The sequence below is a fragment of the Manihot esculenta genome, chromosome 11, assembly GCF_001659605.2.
Source record: "Manihot esculenta cultivar AM560-2 chromosome 11, M.esculenta_v8, whole genome shotgun sequence".
Taxonomy (NCBI): Eukaryota; Viridiplantae; Streptophyta; class Magnoliopsida; order Malpighiales; family Euphorbiaceae; genus Manihot; species Manihot esculenta.
The window spans coordinates 3,527,659-3,543,475 of NC_035171.2; the positions used below are offsets into that span (position 1 = coordinate 3,527,659).

General features: G+C 31.2%; 2 protein-coding genes across 2 annotated transcripts; one reads left to right on the forward strand and one right to left on the reverse strand.

Moving 5' to 3' along the window:
• The first annotated feature begins 1,806 nt into the window (after positions 1–1,806).
• LOC110626244 lies at positions 1,807–6,213 on the forward strand. Its single transcript, XM_021772040.2, has 4 exons — positions 1,807–2,319; positions 3,194–3,638; positions 3,753–3,868; positions 5,585–6,213. The coding sequence occupies exons 1-4, from the start codon at positions 1,923–1,925 to the stop codon at positions 6,004–6,006; spliced, it is 1,380 nt and encodes a 459-aa protein (XP_021627732.1). The 5' UTR covers positions 1,807–1,922; the 3' UTR covers positions 6,007–6,213.
• A 346-nt stretch (positions 6,214–6,559) lies between these two features.
• On the reverse strand, positions 6,560–9,549 carry LOC110626245 (auxin-responsive protein IAA27). The gene is made up of 5 exons (XM_021772041.2): positions 8,623–9,549; positions 7,961–8,190; positions 7,235–7,376; positions 7,071–7,132; positions 6,560–6,923 (listed from the first exon to the last, which is right to left on the reverse strand). The coding sequence occupies exons 1-5, from the start codon at positions 9,180–9,182 to the stop codon at positions 6,883–6,885; spliced, it is 1,035 nt and encodes a 344-aa protein (XP_021627733.1). The 5' UTR covers positions 9,183–9,549; the 3' UTR covers positions 6,560–6,882.
• Between the last annotated feature and the right edge of the window lie 6,268 nt (positions 9,550–15,817).

Below are 15,817 nucleotides of genomic sequence, written 5' to 3' on the forward strand. Positions count from 1 at the left end.
GTAACAAGCAACAAGGAGAATCTCTATGGAGATTTGACTTTTGATTTTTTATAAAATTTATATTTTATTTATTTTAAAATTTTGTTAGATGTATTGAATTTGAATCTTAAATATGTTAACAATTTTATTTGTTCCGTAGAAATTGAAATTGAGATTTCAATTGTTGATTTTGATTGAGAGGTGAATGTGTTGATGATAAATTGAAAGAAAAATAAGAAAGGGTAGTATAGTTATTAAATCATTCAACATTCACTAATGATATTTTTAATTAATGAATCTTTTATTTTGACATGATTAAACTTTATATATTTTTAATTTGAATATAATTCATTTTTAAAAATTAAAGTATTAGGTTTTAAAAACAAATTTATTAACGCAAAAAATAATTTTCTTGATCTGTTTCTTGTTGACCCGGTTTGAGACCGACTGAAAACAAATTGGCTATAAGGCTGATTTTCATTCTTTCGGAAACTACAAAAATTATTTAATACAACTACCATATTTATAATAGTTAAATTCAGATATAAATTAATCAACATTTTCAGTTCATATTAAATTAGATTTTTTTTTCTTTTTTTAAAGAGAGCAACTTTGGGTGCCAATATGAACCAGTTTGTACTCAAATCAGCACTAAAAACATCAAAAATAAAAATCGGCTGAAACTGAGGCCGTTTGGTTTGATTCTCAATTCATTTTCTAATCAGGCCTTGAACCGTCGATACCAGTCCAGGCCATATCAGAGGAAAAAGCCTTGCTCGTTGAACAGTAGAGTACTACATATTTTCTTTTGTCCTTCTTTTTTGGGTTAGAATAAGTAACTTAAGCAGCAGCATAAGAATGAAGGCAATAATACAAAACCCCCAACTGATCACAAAGCTTCCCACATTGCTTCATGAACATAACTGCATGTGTGTGACCTCGCATTGTAAATGGCCTATATCGAATGCGTCCTTCAGCGCATCCACTGTACAGGAACCTATGAGTACTTATGGTCCTGCTCAAGGTCTTTATAGGTGAGAATTTGGCATGCAAACTGAGAAGGGAGAATGTGGCCAGTCTCCAATGCAAAAGCTGCGACGCCAGTTTCTAACAGCTGCATCATCAGAGACGGTGTACAAGTTCTCCATCATCAGCCACGTGAATTTATGCCCAGCGCCGCCAAGGATTGCCCTGCGATTACACATGTGAATTTATGCCCAGCACCGCCAAAGATCTAAAGATTTGTGCTCGTTGCCATTACTACATTGGCTATTAGTTGGAAAAAGTTTAGTGAACTCATAATCTTTCATTTTCATTGGTTTAAATCTGATAATAAATATATTTTAATAAATGTAAAAATATTTTTTATTTTATTTTTTTAATTTTTAATTTTTAATTTTTAATTTTTAATTTTTAATTTTAATTTTTAATTTTTATTTAAAAAAAATCTTTCATTTTCATAATTTTTTATTTTTACATATTATACTATTTATTTTCTTGCTATTATTATCAATAAGCATTTTTTTCAATTTAATAATACATAATAAATAAATTTTTAATATTAATTAATTATAAAATTTATTAATTAATTTTTTTATGCTAAGAATATTTTAAATTTTTTATAATATTTAATAGTTAAAATTAATTAATAAATTTATTAAAATATTATAGATGTTTTAATATATTTTTTAAAAATAAAAAATAAAATTAAATAATAATTTTTACTTTAATTAATCACAAACTTTAATTGATATAATTATATAATAATCCAAAAATATATTCCAAAAAATCCCAAAAGAGGAAAACGAAAAAAAAAAAGAAAATCGAAAGCTCATGACTTGATCTTCGTTTTCCTGATTTCACTGTCACACAGATATCGTGGCCGTCTCAAAGACTGAAACTTGAAGAAGAGGTTAAAACTTTAACAACAGAGACCATTCACTATGCCCACTCTAAAGCATCCACACAGTCCCAATACCCCCACTTCCGTCTCCACCAAGATGCTGGAGCGAGTCCTCTCGTCCCGCCGCGCTTCTCCCCACCCCGACGACGTCGTTTCCGACTCCGACACTTTAACCATCTCCGGTGACGAGTCCAAGACCAAAAAACAGAGCCTTTCCTTATTGGCTGCCAATTACATGTCCCGCTTATCCCATGTCTGTCCTTGTCCTACTCCGTGTCTCATCCTCTGCCTCCTCGTTGCTTTTCTGTCCATTGCATCTCTGCTCTTTCATTCGCGAAAGTTCGTCTGCGTTTCTCCTTTCGATCCCAAGGTTCGGGTCGGATTTTTCGGGCTTGATGGTCTCGAGTCGGACTTCGGAGCCCTCGGTGTTCCTTGGTGTAAGTCTCTTTTTCCTCATCAATGCATAGATGTTCGTGGGTTTGATTCAGATCTGGGTTTGGATCTTTGTGGTAATCATGCTTGTATTGGTTTTGCTGCGTGAAATGTAGAAAAGACAAGGAATTTTAGTTTTGAATTCTAGTGAGATATCCTTTTAATTTGGTCATTTGATGGGATGGAACCGTAACAAGCGTCCTTTATCATTCTTAGGTGTTGGCTTATTAAGCAAGTTTCCACTTCTGCGATACTTCGCATTTTATGATGGTTTCATTCCTACTATTATTTTCAACAGGAATTTAACTGAATGTGAAGGTGACTTTTTATGGTGGTTCGTTCCAGTGAGTGAGTGTGTGTGTGTGTTTCCGTGAGAGAGAGAGAGAGAGAGAGAGAGAGAGAGAGAGAGCATGTTGTAGGGATGGTGCTTTTGTCGAAGTGAAAAGTACTCCCTAACTGCCATTTCCTCTGATGGTTGAAAATTTTGAAATATTTGGAAGAATTGCTTATTACTGTTCTAAGCACTTTATCATAGTGTATGGACTGTTGGATCCTCAAGCATTCTTGTTTTTTTTTTTTGGTGGAATCACATTGTTCATCTGCAAATTTAATGGTTTACTAAACATTTCATTCTCAATATTCTACTTAACAAGTTATGATCTTTCTACAGACTTGAGATATGTTCATCAAGTTATGATCTTTCTACAGACTTGAGATATGTTCATTCTCTTTATTCAGGGGAAACAAAGTGGTTTATATTTTATAACAGCTTGGCTGATTTTTTTTTCCTTCCCTTTTTACTGATCAGCATTCTTGATTTATTGGTGAATTTTGAGCTTTCATGATATTCTTCCTTTTAATTCTTGTTTTTGGTAAAAGGCAGATCGAAACATGGAAAAACAGTGGAGTGGACATCCAAGAATTTAATCAAGGGCTTGGAAGAGTTCGTGCCTATATATGAAACTAGGCCAATAAAAAACAACATGTATGGAATGGGTTTTGACCATAGCTTTGGACTATGGTTTATGGCAAGGTGGCTAAAGCCAGATCTGATGATTGAGAGTGGTGCTTTCAAAGGGCATTCCACTTGGGTTTTGCGACAAGCAATGCCAGGCACACCAATTATTTCACTTTCACCCAGACATCCTGAGAAATACCTAAAAAAGGGGCCAGCTTATGTTGATGGAAACTGCACATACTTCGCTGGAAAAGATTTTGTGGACTTTGGAAGTGTTGAATGGGAGAGTGTGATGAAGAAACATGGGATTACTGATCTCAGTCGAGTTCTTATCTTCTTTGATGACCATCAAAATGAATTAAAAAGGTGCTCATATTATCTAACTAGCGAACATTATTCTACATACATTTTGTGTTTGCACATATATCTAATTCTATTATTTTCCATGCTGATTTTTCTTATTTAATGTTTTTGTGGCAGAGTAAAGCAGGCACTGAATGCTGGATTTAAACATGTTATTTTTGAGGATAACTATGATACTGGAACTGGAGATCACTATTCCTTAAGGCAGATATGTGATCAGTCCTATATAAGAGGTGAATTCTCTTCCCTTTTCTGCTCAAATAAATTTCATGGCTGCTTTTCATCTACTATATGAACTATGTTTTGAAAACTGAGGAATATAAAGAAGGGAGAGGGCAAGAGTTGAGTGAGCCTTTGAGGTTCTAGAAAGTTAAATGCTAGACTTAGTGCTGTTGGCATCATGTAGTGAATCTAAATTGGGTAATTCTGGTATGACAATGATAATTTAGTCAGATTGTAGGTAGCTTTCCAGGTTTCTGATACTTACAAAACAATTTTAGATGTGACAGATTGCTAGAGAAAATTGCTATGCCAACATTAAGCAAACCATTTCAATTGCCACAACTCACATGAACTTAGCTAATTCTCAGTTAAATTGACCAGGTCAACCTATGGTTGATTGAGTTTGAATTAGCTAGATTTATCGGTACCTCATATAGTGACAATGCTAGGTGCTTGTTATCCTGGTTTTTTTTCCCTGTCTACTCCATGTTTCAGAACATAGATATTAACGTGATTCTCTTGACTTTTGTCCTGTAAATGAAATTTTAAGAGGGAAAAAGAAAGTTATGCTTGAGAATTGGATTTTGACAAGAAGAAATTATTTATATTTATGTTTATTTACAACAATCAATTCCTCCTGTGATGTAGTGCAAAGGATATTTAGTCATCAACTAGATTTAGGATCTGGCGACAGTAGTTAGGCAATATTTTGTGGCCATTTTTATGCTCTTGCTATTTGTTAGCAGTCTACTTTATATAGCCTTAACTCACTAACATTTTGGTGTGGAGCAAGCGTCATTGTCTTTCACTTTACTTTGTTTGGGACCCTTGTATGGTTTTACAATGCATCATATGTCTTAACTGTAAAGCCTATGGGCCTTTCCCTTTTGTGCAGTTCCTTAACCCTTCTTTTGGCGTGAAGCTGTGAATGATTTTGAAAAAAAAGAATTCAAATAGATTCTTGCAAAATCATGCATGATGAAAATTTTTTAAGTTAAAAAGAATTGAATTCTTTTATTCCAAATAAGAGAATTGCAAGAAAAGAAATAAAATGAATTGAATTCTTGTGGAATTGTTGATTCCAAACTGAGTGCAAAAGAGATATATACATATTTTCCCCTTATTACTTCATGATTTGAATTTTGCTTCGCAATCTCATTTTCAGTTGAGTTGCATCTTTATCTTTCATGTAACAAGGTTTTAACTCTTGTCTCATGCTATCAAACAGTTGATTCTCAAATTGGTTTTTGTGAGCCATCCTGCCACTTTTAATCTCTGAACATCAGAACTGATTGTTATTGATTTAATACTAACACACGATGACAAGGAGCACAATTTGATTCATGTTATGTTCATTATCTGCTTCATTTCTTCCCATTCTTTAATTGCCTCTGAACAGTTGCAAACAATACACAAGCCTGCTCTTCTTTTCTTCTTTTTTTCCTTATCAAAAAGGAAGATTCCCAAAGCGTGCAAAATGTATTTTAAATATATAAATAGAGGGAATTGGAAGAAATAATCTTTGACAAATGCAACAAAATTTCTCATGTTTTAAATATTTTGTGTTGTGAGTTCTTTCTTCTTGAAATTTGATCCTGATTCAGCTGTGACTTTTTCACTGGAGAAGTTCTCTTGTTTATTGCTGTATTTTAGGCATCTCATTACAGATAAGAAATCAAGTCCAATATAAGGCCTTCTTTCTTTTCTTGGTTTTTACTTTAATCTAGGAGGTGGTCATAGCTGCTTTAGCGATAGCGATGAAAGCAGGATTAGATCAAAAAGGAAGAAATTCTGGGAGAAGGCAGTTGATATAGATGAACTGTGTGGTCCGGATGAAGCATGGTGGGGCGTTAGAGGCTGGATGCGGGATAACTTCAATCACAGTAACAAGCCAATTTCCTATGCAGAACATTTTCAGAACAGCCGGTTTATTGAATCTATCCTCGATGTTTATTGGGAGCTTCCCCCAGTAGCTGGTCCTTCCCTCACCCATCAGACAAGATATGATCCTGCTCGAACTACACCACCTATTGTTGAAGATGGTCGCTATGGCCTGTTCCAGCGGCTTGGTCTAGGTAGACTAGAAACATCTGTATTTAATGGCTATACCCAGATGGTATATCTTCAAATCTCTGAACAAGAATCTTAAAGCTATGGAGAGTGGATGATGGAGCTATTACTTTTGCGTGGATTGAAACACAGGTTGTTAATATTACTGTTTTTTCGACATGTTTTCAGACCCTTTCCTCCCTAGTGTTCATTCAGTTTTCCTGATTACTTACCATGACTTCATTTTTATTCCAACATGTTTGGGCAATTTCCAGTTAATATCTATTCCTTTATTTGCCATCTTCAATCTGTAATCTCCTTAAGTTGATTGTGTAATATGGGGATGCAAATGGGCAAGCACTCAAAACCCATGAGTTGACGATGCTGTTTCTAACTTTCCTTTTTCCACAATCACCAGAGTTCCTGTGGTGATTCTAGTTATAATAGCAGTTGCAGGGTTTTAGAAAAAAGAGGCCCCTGCAGATGTGCAGGAAAAATTGGAGACAACAAATGAGTAACGTGGCTCTGACATATACTTGACGATGCTGTTTCTAACTTTGACAGTTATCCTTGTGAGTGAATCTTCTCATAGAACCACATAGCATGCCAAATGATAAGCATTTAGGAAGAAATTTTAGTAATTTGAGAATTGATTAGTACAGTTAATAATTTTTTTTTTCTTTAGAGGGAGATAGAAGATGGTTTATCAGTAAATAACCATTCATTTACAATAACTTGAAATACACATGGAAAGAGTAGAGTTAATAGAATAATTAAACTAAGCACACTTAAATATTTGTGTCTAATAGAAAGTTTTTTCCTCCCCAGTTCACTAAGATAAAGCAACTTATGACATTCCCAAACATATACTGCTCATGAGCGAAGAACTCAGAACTCAACTTTTACACACTCTTCAGGCTTCTTGGAATTTCAGAAATCTTGTTTCTGAGCCTCCTTGCTTAATGATGCTTGTATACTAGTAGTTACGATTCTTGCATTTCTCCATAGCTCTTGGAGCTGCAAAAGGACAAGAATCAAAACCCATTTTCTCAGAAAATGTTCAAAATATTTCCATGCAAATAAAACTCATTCAACCAATCAAGACTACTATTGGTTATTGGAACTTATGATCAGAGATTAAGAATTAATAGGAGTAGGACCTACCAAGCCCAATTGCCTCTGAACCTTTCATGATCCTCAGTCTTCTGCAGGACTCGGTAAACATCCTGTATTAACATAGAACAACAAAGTTCATCAATATTCAATTCCGCTCACTGGAAATTATTCATAAACTTGAAAACTGAATGTTGGAAGTGAATGCAACTTACTCCCAGGGTACATCACCAACAAGCATCCAATCACCATCCTTGTCTTCATATGTGAGAACATATTCAGAGCCATGGAGAAGATCCTTTAAACAAGTCTCTGTCAGGCCATCTCGCCCTGGAAATCCATGGGAACCGCATTGTCCTGAATCACAGTCAGCACAAGTCAATGACCTTTCAAGACATGTAAGAACACTCAAGTGAGAAAATATGCAGATAAGGTGTCATAAAGAATCTTGGAAGCTCGCAATGCCAACAGCATTTTTGAAATAATACTGTTCCCAGAAACAAAAGATTCTTCTTCATTCAGGTCAAGTATACGATCCCAATTAGCCCCTGATTTTGACAATAATATTGTTTTCTCATCTTAAATATTTTATACCTCAAAATGCATAACACCCTCCAGAAGAGGGTGAGAAGCCAAAATTTTGGATATTAAAAAATATTATTGTGAAAATCAGAAGTAGCATCACTTGAGATTTGTGTAAGATAACTGCTCCTTTTCTATCTAAAGGCTTCCATAACTATGTTTCATCTAAGGTGTATATGCACTTTAGGGTTCAACTTTGTATGCAACCACACATGCTTTGGAGCTAAAATTCTTACTTCAACTCAGGTATTTAGCTCATATGTTAGTTCGTTTGCCTCATGTAAGAATTTCTCCATTGTACATACAGTTGTTATATTCTAAAATTTCTCCAGCGAAAGGGAGAGACAGAGAGAGCATACCAATGGTAAAGCAACTGAACATCTTCTCAAGTGCAGAAGAAAGTTCGACATAGTTGGTGTAGGTTCGGAGGTCGACCTTCCTGAGGTATGGTGCACCATCCATGCTAACTTTTACATAGAGACAACCAAATCCAGATTTGGCTTCGGCATCTTCATTGTTCTTTGTCAAATTAGAGGCCATGGTGTTCTTCCTGAATGAACGAATAGGTGGCCATCCTACCACTTGTGCCCTGTTGCAAGAACTCTTCTCTCAGTCTCAGGAAGGAAATTATTTAACATAATCTCAAGTGAGAATCATAAAAATTTAGATGCTGTAATAAAAAGAAGCTACTGCTAAACAGAGATGAATGTTCAGCAGGAAACAATCATAAAGAAACAGAATGAAACCATGACATGAATAGAGAAGGAAGAGAAATTGAAAACTGAAGGTTCTTTTTTCCAATTTCTATTTTCTAGTTCCCAAACCAGAGCAGCAGCAAGAAACAGACTGTAAATGGTTTGATTTGCTCAGTCTCATTGGGATTATAGTTGGCTTTTTCTTCCCTTTTCCACAATTTTCACTGTAATTAAAGATTGGGCAAGGCAAGGAACAGAGAAACAAACCATAACAGGCCATACAAAGAAAAGAAACCATCTCTAAACAGAAGCTTCAGTGAGCTTACTTTGCAGCAGGAGCATTGCTGTTCTCATTTGCACCAGATACTTGATTGTTCTTCTCTTGAACTGTCTTTGGAGATTGAGTAATAACACCAGCAACCTCTTTCTTGGTTGATCCACATGCAGAAGATTTCTGGGAGTTACCATTATCACCTCTGGGAGAAAATAACACAGCTCCCTTATTCAAACCGGCATCAGATCCATTATTCACAGAAAAAACCCATTTCCCAGAAGACCCATCAATGGCATCTGAGAAACCTCTCTTAGCCCCTGAGACTGAATTCTTTAATGGGCTAAGAGAATACCCATTAGTGTTGGTTTCAATTTCTTTACCAAAAAGAGACACTCCAGGCAACGGCTTTCTGTCAGGTGACTGAGACCCAGGCAAACCAAGCCTGAGCTCGGTTTCTTTCAGGTTGAGAGAAGTCTTGTTTGTGTTGCTGCCGTTCTCTTCTGTTGACAGAGTAGAGGATGAAGAAGAGGAAGAAGAAAGCTTGTCAGAGATTCTTTCCATGGGAGAATTCTCTGATAAACCTATGTAATCATGTTCTTTTGGAATAGACATCAAAGTTTTTCACGATGAAAGAACTTGAAAAAAACACAGACCAGCAAAAGGTTAAGAGAGTAAGTGAACAAGACCAGAAGAATGGGTAGAGAGAGAAAGAAATATGCAGTCTGCTTAGCTCTGCAATGGCTGGTTTTTGTTGATGCAGAAAAGAAGCTTCTTTTTGCCCTTCTGTAGCTACTTTGCTTTTCATTTATATATATAAATATTCAATTTTTGTTAAAAAAAAAAAATTAACTTCATTTTCTTTGGAGGGATTCTAAGCCTTTTCTATACCACAAAGTAAAGTCATGATTTCTTTCCAGTGTATCCAAAAAACAAAAAAAAAAAAGAGTAAAGGCATGATGGCTTTAGGATGGGATCAAGATGACTATCCCAGTTTAGTTCTACAGTTTACATATATTTATCAGAACCAAATTTACCAATTTTTTTTTAAAAAAAAATGCAATCTTTATTAATAGAAAAAGCAAAGTTCCACCGACAGGCAACTGGGTATTTCCCGGCAACCTTTTACAGAGTGAGTTTTTTACTTTAATGGAATCATTATTAATTCACCTGCAAGCTGAGCTTATATAAGAAAAAGGAAAGAAAAAAAAAAAAAAAAGAAAGTGCAGAGACAGAAACAGAGCAGAAAGTGATGGAACGAAAATGAACAACTGTGTGTCGTTTGCCTGGTAATATCAATTGCTGTGACAAAACTTCAGATCCGCGATGATAATATTTTTATTTTCTTTCCTTTTCTTTTCTTTTCTTTTTCCTTTTCCTTTTCATCATTATATGCATACATAAATTTGTATGTTTCTCTTCCTCTGTGTGCATTTGTATTTGTGGGAAATTGCTGGAAAGCTGACATCGAACAATCAGAGCTACAGAGGAAAGTGAGAACTGAAAATGCCATTTCAACTTGAGATGATAATTCTTGGGTTTCAAAATCCTCTACATCCCAATAAGCCAACCCTGTCTTTTCTCCTTGATAACATGGAGAAACAGCTCTGCTTTCTTATAATATCACTAAGAAATATTTAATGTTTAATCTTTATAATATTAAAAAATTATTAATTAGTCAGTTTATTTTAAAAAAATATATTAAAATATAAATATTAAAAAATCTATTAATTATTTCACTAAAAATAAAGAATAAATTAATTAATATATTTTTATAATTTTAAATAACGTTAAAAAGTAAAAATAATTTAATAAATATCAATCAAGTTAAATAATTTTTATTTTCAGTTTGAATAGTGAATTCTGGAAATGGGGATATAGAAAAGTGAGAAAAGTGATTTTTTTTTTTTTTCTGATTGATTTTTACTTTACTGTTAGGGTCAGTGAAGTGTCGGTGAATCTTGTTTTTACAATCTGATGTGTTACCACAAGTTTATTATTTAAAAAAAATAATGAATTTTATAAATAATTATATTAAAATGTATTAATAAAAAGACTGATAGATTAAATTTTCTATTTAAATTTTATATTTTAATTTTTACTAATTAATTAAAATATAAAATAATATAAATATTAAATTTTTTTAATTATTTAGTTATTAATTTATATAAAAAATAATAATACACATTATTTATTAGTTAAACTATTAAATTTAAAAATTTATATATTAAGCACTCCGAGACTTATTCTGATGGAAAATACATTTTTTTAACATTGTGAAGTCAAAGGTTCGACTTTTCCACTCCTATTTTAAAAAAAAAAAATTATATATTAATTAAAATTATATTAAATATAAAAATTAAATGAATTAAATTAAAGTTAAAAATAAATTAAAGTAAAATATAAACATGTGCGGACCTTTTTAATTAATTTATCTAATAATTATTTTGTTTTAAGGGTGTATCTTATCTTAATTATTGTGTTCATGTAATCCAAAGGTAGAAATCATGCGCAACAAATCCAACGCTCAGTAATCAAATATGAAAATGGAACGCTTCAAATTCTACCACGTCGCCTAGTCGCCGCTTGTGACCGTTAGGCGACATAACGATGCTTTTGTTGGTGGAGTTGACGGAAGTAAACCTCTCATAATTGGGTCATTGACCCTTTGACGCGCCGTAATAAACGGTCAAGTAAAGCGGTAATTTAACTCTTCTATTTACCATCACAGTAAAACCTTCTGTTTCACTCCTACAAATGATAAGAGGAAGAAAATTTACAAAAATTAGCGTACCCATATCCCAAGCCATCTAATATATAAAACACTTTATTAAATTTTATTTATTTTACATATAATATGTATAAATAAATATATACCATTTTAAAAATATATAAAATATATTTAATAATTTATTTATATAAATAAATTCATCTAAAATTCAATATAAATCTATGTTGATAGAATTTCGTATGATGGAATACTGAAAAAATTCAAATGATTACACCCTCCGCTTTACTTTTTTTTTTCACTTATATATTTTTTTTGAATTATCGATTTTGCTTATTAGAAGTTAAGGAGTTACGTTATAATTAATTGATTTTATAAAAATAATGTGAAGTAATAATAGCGGTCGACGACAGCTACTCTGACGTTCAAGTTAATATATAAAAAAAACGAAATAAATCATTTAGAGTTTGATTAATATTAAAAAATAGTCTAATTTTATTTCTATTATTTTTATGTTATTTATTATTTAATAATAAATATAATCAGTTAAAAAGTTGATAAACTCATGATTATAAATATAATAAAAATATATTCAATTTTATTTAATAACGATAATTTCACGTTAAAATTCTCTCTATGTAGAAAATAATAAACTTTTTAGGACGAGCAAGGTGTCAGAGTTGAGTTTTTCATTTTTCAAATTGGATCATATTAAAATGAAAAATGCACTATTGTTATGTAACATTAAGAATTTTATCAAATTTATTTTTTTAATATTTAAAATATATTCTGTTTTGGTCAATGTATTTAATATTTTGACTATATATCATATTTAGTATATTTAACAAATAGTGCATTTTTCACTTTAATAAACTCACAATACAATTTTCTTTAGTAATATTTTAATAATTTGATATATAACTAATGAAAATTGAGCAGATATAATAATTAAAATTTTTATAAAGATATACATAAATTTTATTATAATTTTAAAAAGTAATTTATCTTTTTTAGCAAAGAAAAATGAGTTGTAAAAAGCAAGAGAAAGTGTACTTATAAAGCTCAATAATCTTTATTTTCATCATAAATTTTGATAATGTAACAGTCTCTCTTTTTTTCTTTAATTTTATTTTAATTAAGGGGTCAGTACATTGCATCATCTCATTTTATTTTATTTTATTTTAATATTAAAAAGCCTTATAAAGCCAATTTGGCACCAAAGGTGGCAATTTTTAAAAAAAACTGGTAGGTACACGTCATTATTATTAATTAATTACTTAAATTGGGCTGCTTCTTTAATAACATGATCTCATTCTTGAACATTGGACCATATAATTAAAAAAGATTTAATATGAATTAAATAAGTATGCATAATCTTCATACCTAAGATGCTGTCTCATCCACCAAATAAAGTCTTATATGAAACATCCAACCAACTTTAGAGAAATCTCTATGTCTAAGCATGCTTACAATTTACCTTTATATTGTTCCTTTTTTTTTTAAATTTCAAATTAATATGATTTGCCATAGGTCCTTAATCCTTCATCACCAATTCTTTCAAATATCACAATAAAAAAATACTAATTATTATTACAACAACTAATATACAAAATATGATCTAAATTCGTATTAATATTTAAAACTTATTTAATACCTCTGATATTCAAAAAGAAATTAAGGTTTTTATGTGTATAAAAAAATTTAGTTTGAATAGATCGTACTTTTCTCTTTTATTCTTTTTTCTCTTACCATTTAATGACGGATAACCGTAATCTTACTACAGTGTTATTTGTCGCTGTCATACAGAGCTGTACGTATGAGCGTATTTATCTGTCCATTCTCATCGGACGACTATTTAATTTTATTTCAACACTCGTACTAATAGGGTCGCGGTATAACTGAATTTATTATTGTACTCCCCTTCACGCCAGATGAACTGGATTTCTCTATGATGAGTTCGAATTTTCAATGAGTCCAGCCTGTTTCAACCGTGGATTGAATATTGTGCTGATAGATCAGCTTATAATGGACTCTAATAAATTTGAGACCAATCTCTTTTTTTAAAACTCGATCTCATATTTTTTTATTTTCATGCTAATTTGTAAATTAATATTTTAATTACATATATAATTTCCAGGCCTGCAACTGCCACATATCAATAGCAGCTTATTATTCCTGATTAGACGAGTAATAAGGGCTTGTTTGCGTAGGCAACGGCTTGAAAGAATCTTCAGATTGTTGTTTGTAATCTTATCTACTATTTATATATGAGTCTTGCTTTTTGGTCTAGTGATGTCATTTTTTTTTAACTAATATACGATAAGGATTATGAGCATATTTAATTAACTGTACAGAGAGCTTCTGCATATCGTATTTGTTTTTTTTAATGTTGTTATTAAACTATTAATGATAGGATTGGAATTTATTTAATTTAATATCCAAAAATAAAATGTCTTGATTGATTTTCAATACACAGAAAATGGAATTGCATTCTACTATATAAAACATTATTAAAAAAATAAAATATAATTATAAATTTTTATTAATAATTTAATTATTAATATTTAAAATAGTCATACAATCGATTATTTATTTTATTTTACGATGAATTTGAAAATTATATGATATTTCTCTGAATGCCAAGTATATGATTCTTTCTACTTGTACATAAGAAGGAAAAAGGGAAATGGAGAGCGTGTCATGACTTTCTACATTTCTAAGGTTACATTTTTATAGGACCATAGAATCCCTTTTGAATCTCTTTCGGTGTTTGGAGTTTTTAAAGTCTTTCAATTTTGTCCACGCTTTATTATTCCTTCCAACACCTACACTCATATCCTAACCTCCAATATTTAAAAAAAAAACTTTATGGTTATTTGCACGATATTCCCCACTTGCATATGCAAGTAGAATCAATAAATGCTCAAAACAAAAAAAATTCTATAATGGTAAAATCAAATTTGATGACTGCTGAATTTTTCCATCTCATTACGAGGCCAGACTGATAGTAGCAGTCCACAATCAGAGGCTCCTAAGCCCCGAATAAACTAGACCCAACTCGTCCATCCTCCTGATCAGACTCCTATTTAAGTCACTCCATCAGACCGGCTCAGCCTATTTCAGTCTTAAAACCAGCCCTTTTCTAGGTCCCGGTTCTTTTCTCTCAAACCCGGTCACAAGATGAAAAGACTGCGGGTCCAGTCATTTCGCAGCTATATCCACTCGCACGCCGAAGGGAATTAAATGCTTGTCTAACACAGGAATGGTCCTGGAGTTGTCCGTACGTACGGACCTGCACCAAGGGGTAGATGGTCCTATAGCGGAAAGGTCATCTCGCGTGAGGGAGAAAAAAAAAGGATAAAATGGAGGAAACATCTCCGCTAGGTCTAAGTTTTTTTAAGTTCGCAAAACCATTGTAAAATCCTATTTTCTGAATTTCAGATCATCAAAACTCTTTAGATGTCATTTTATTGAAAAAAATATTAGTTATCAGGAATATTTATATTATTTAATATTTATAATTTTAAATATTTATATTATTTAATTATTTTGATAAATATTGGAAAAGGCATGTTCAAAATAATTTAATAGGGCACGTGTTTTTGGTTTTTTATTTCTCGACGAGACTTGATTGATCACGTTTTCACTATTGTGAAAAATGTTTTTAATTATCCACGGAAATATATATCTCCAGAATTTGTGGATTATAATAGCGTAGTCCTTTATTTTTCTTCTAGAATTTTAATTTTTACTTTTAAAAATTTTATAATATTACACTCAGATTTAATTTAATAATAAATATATATAAATAAATTTAAAAAAATTTATATTTTATTTCTTTATTTTTTAATTTTCAATTTAAAAGAAAATATATAATAATTAAAGATAAATTTTTATATTTATGTGGAATTTTATATATATTTATATTATTTAGAACATTAAAATTTTATTTAATAGAAAGTAATTTTCTAATTAAAAAGAAAAATTAGATTTTTTATTGATTTTTTACCACTTAGATTAGTTAAGACCCTATTTATTGTTCAAATTAAGAGGGTAATAAACATTTCCTTAAAAAACATTATTATAAAAAATCATCATTAATTTTATTTTTTTTAATTACTGCAGTTTTAGAATTTTGTTATTTCAAATTAGTTATTATTTTAAAAATTTTAAAATAACGTTAATTTTATTTTTTATATATATTATTAATTTTTAAATTATTTAATATTAATATATGAAAAAAAATCATTTAAATGATAATTTAAATAATTATTATAAATTTTTTAAAATTAAAAATATTAATCAGTGCTATGAATTAAATTGAATATATTTTAAACGATAATTTATAAACGAAAATAATAATATTTTCAAAAGCAATTAAACAAAAATTCTAAATAAAAAGTTTAAATCATGGTTTTCCAGACGTGCTGCTAATATGCAGGAGTGGGGAATTTAAGAGAATCTCGTAATCGCCGATTAATTTGACTATGAGCAATGAGAGGGAAGGTGGGGTCCATTTTTA

Bases quoted from the DNA above. Each gene is read 5' to 3' on its own strand.
- LOC110626244 (XM_021772040.2), top strand. From the start codon at position 1,923: ATGCCCACTCTAAAGCATCCACACAGTCCCAATACCCCCACTTCCGTC. The intron at 2,320-3,193 runs GTAAGTCTCTTT...TTTTGGTAAAAG, and splicing joins AGCCCTCGGTGTTCCTTGGT to GCAGATCGAAACATGGAAAA. The intron at 3,869-5,584 runs GTGAATTCTCTT...ACTTTAATCTAG, and splicing joins TGATCAGTCCTATATAAGAG to GAGGTGGTCATAGCTGCTTT.
- LOC110626245 (XM_021772041.2), bottom strand. From the start codon at position 9,182: ATGTCTATTCCAAAAGAACATGATTACATAGGTTTATCAGAGAATTCT. The intron at 8,191-8,622 runs GTAAGCTCACTG...TTCTTGCAACAG, and splicing joins AGCAATGCTCCTGCTGCAAA to GGCACAAGTGGTAGGATGGC. The intron at 6,924-7,070 runs GTAGGTCCTACT...GTCCTTTTGCAG, and splicing joins TTCAGAGGCAATTGGGCTTG to CTCCAAGAGCTATGGAGAAA.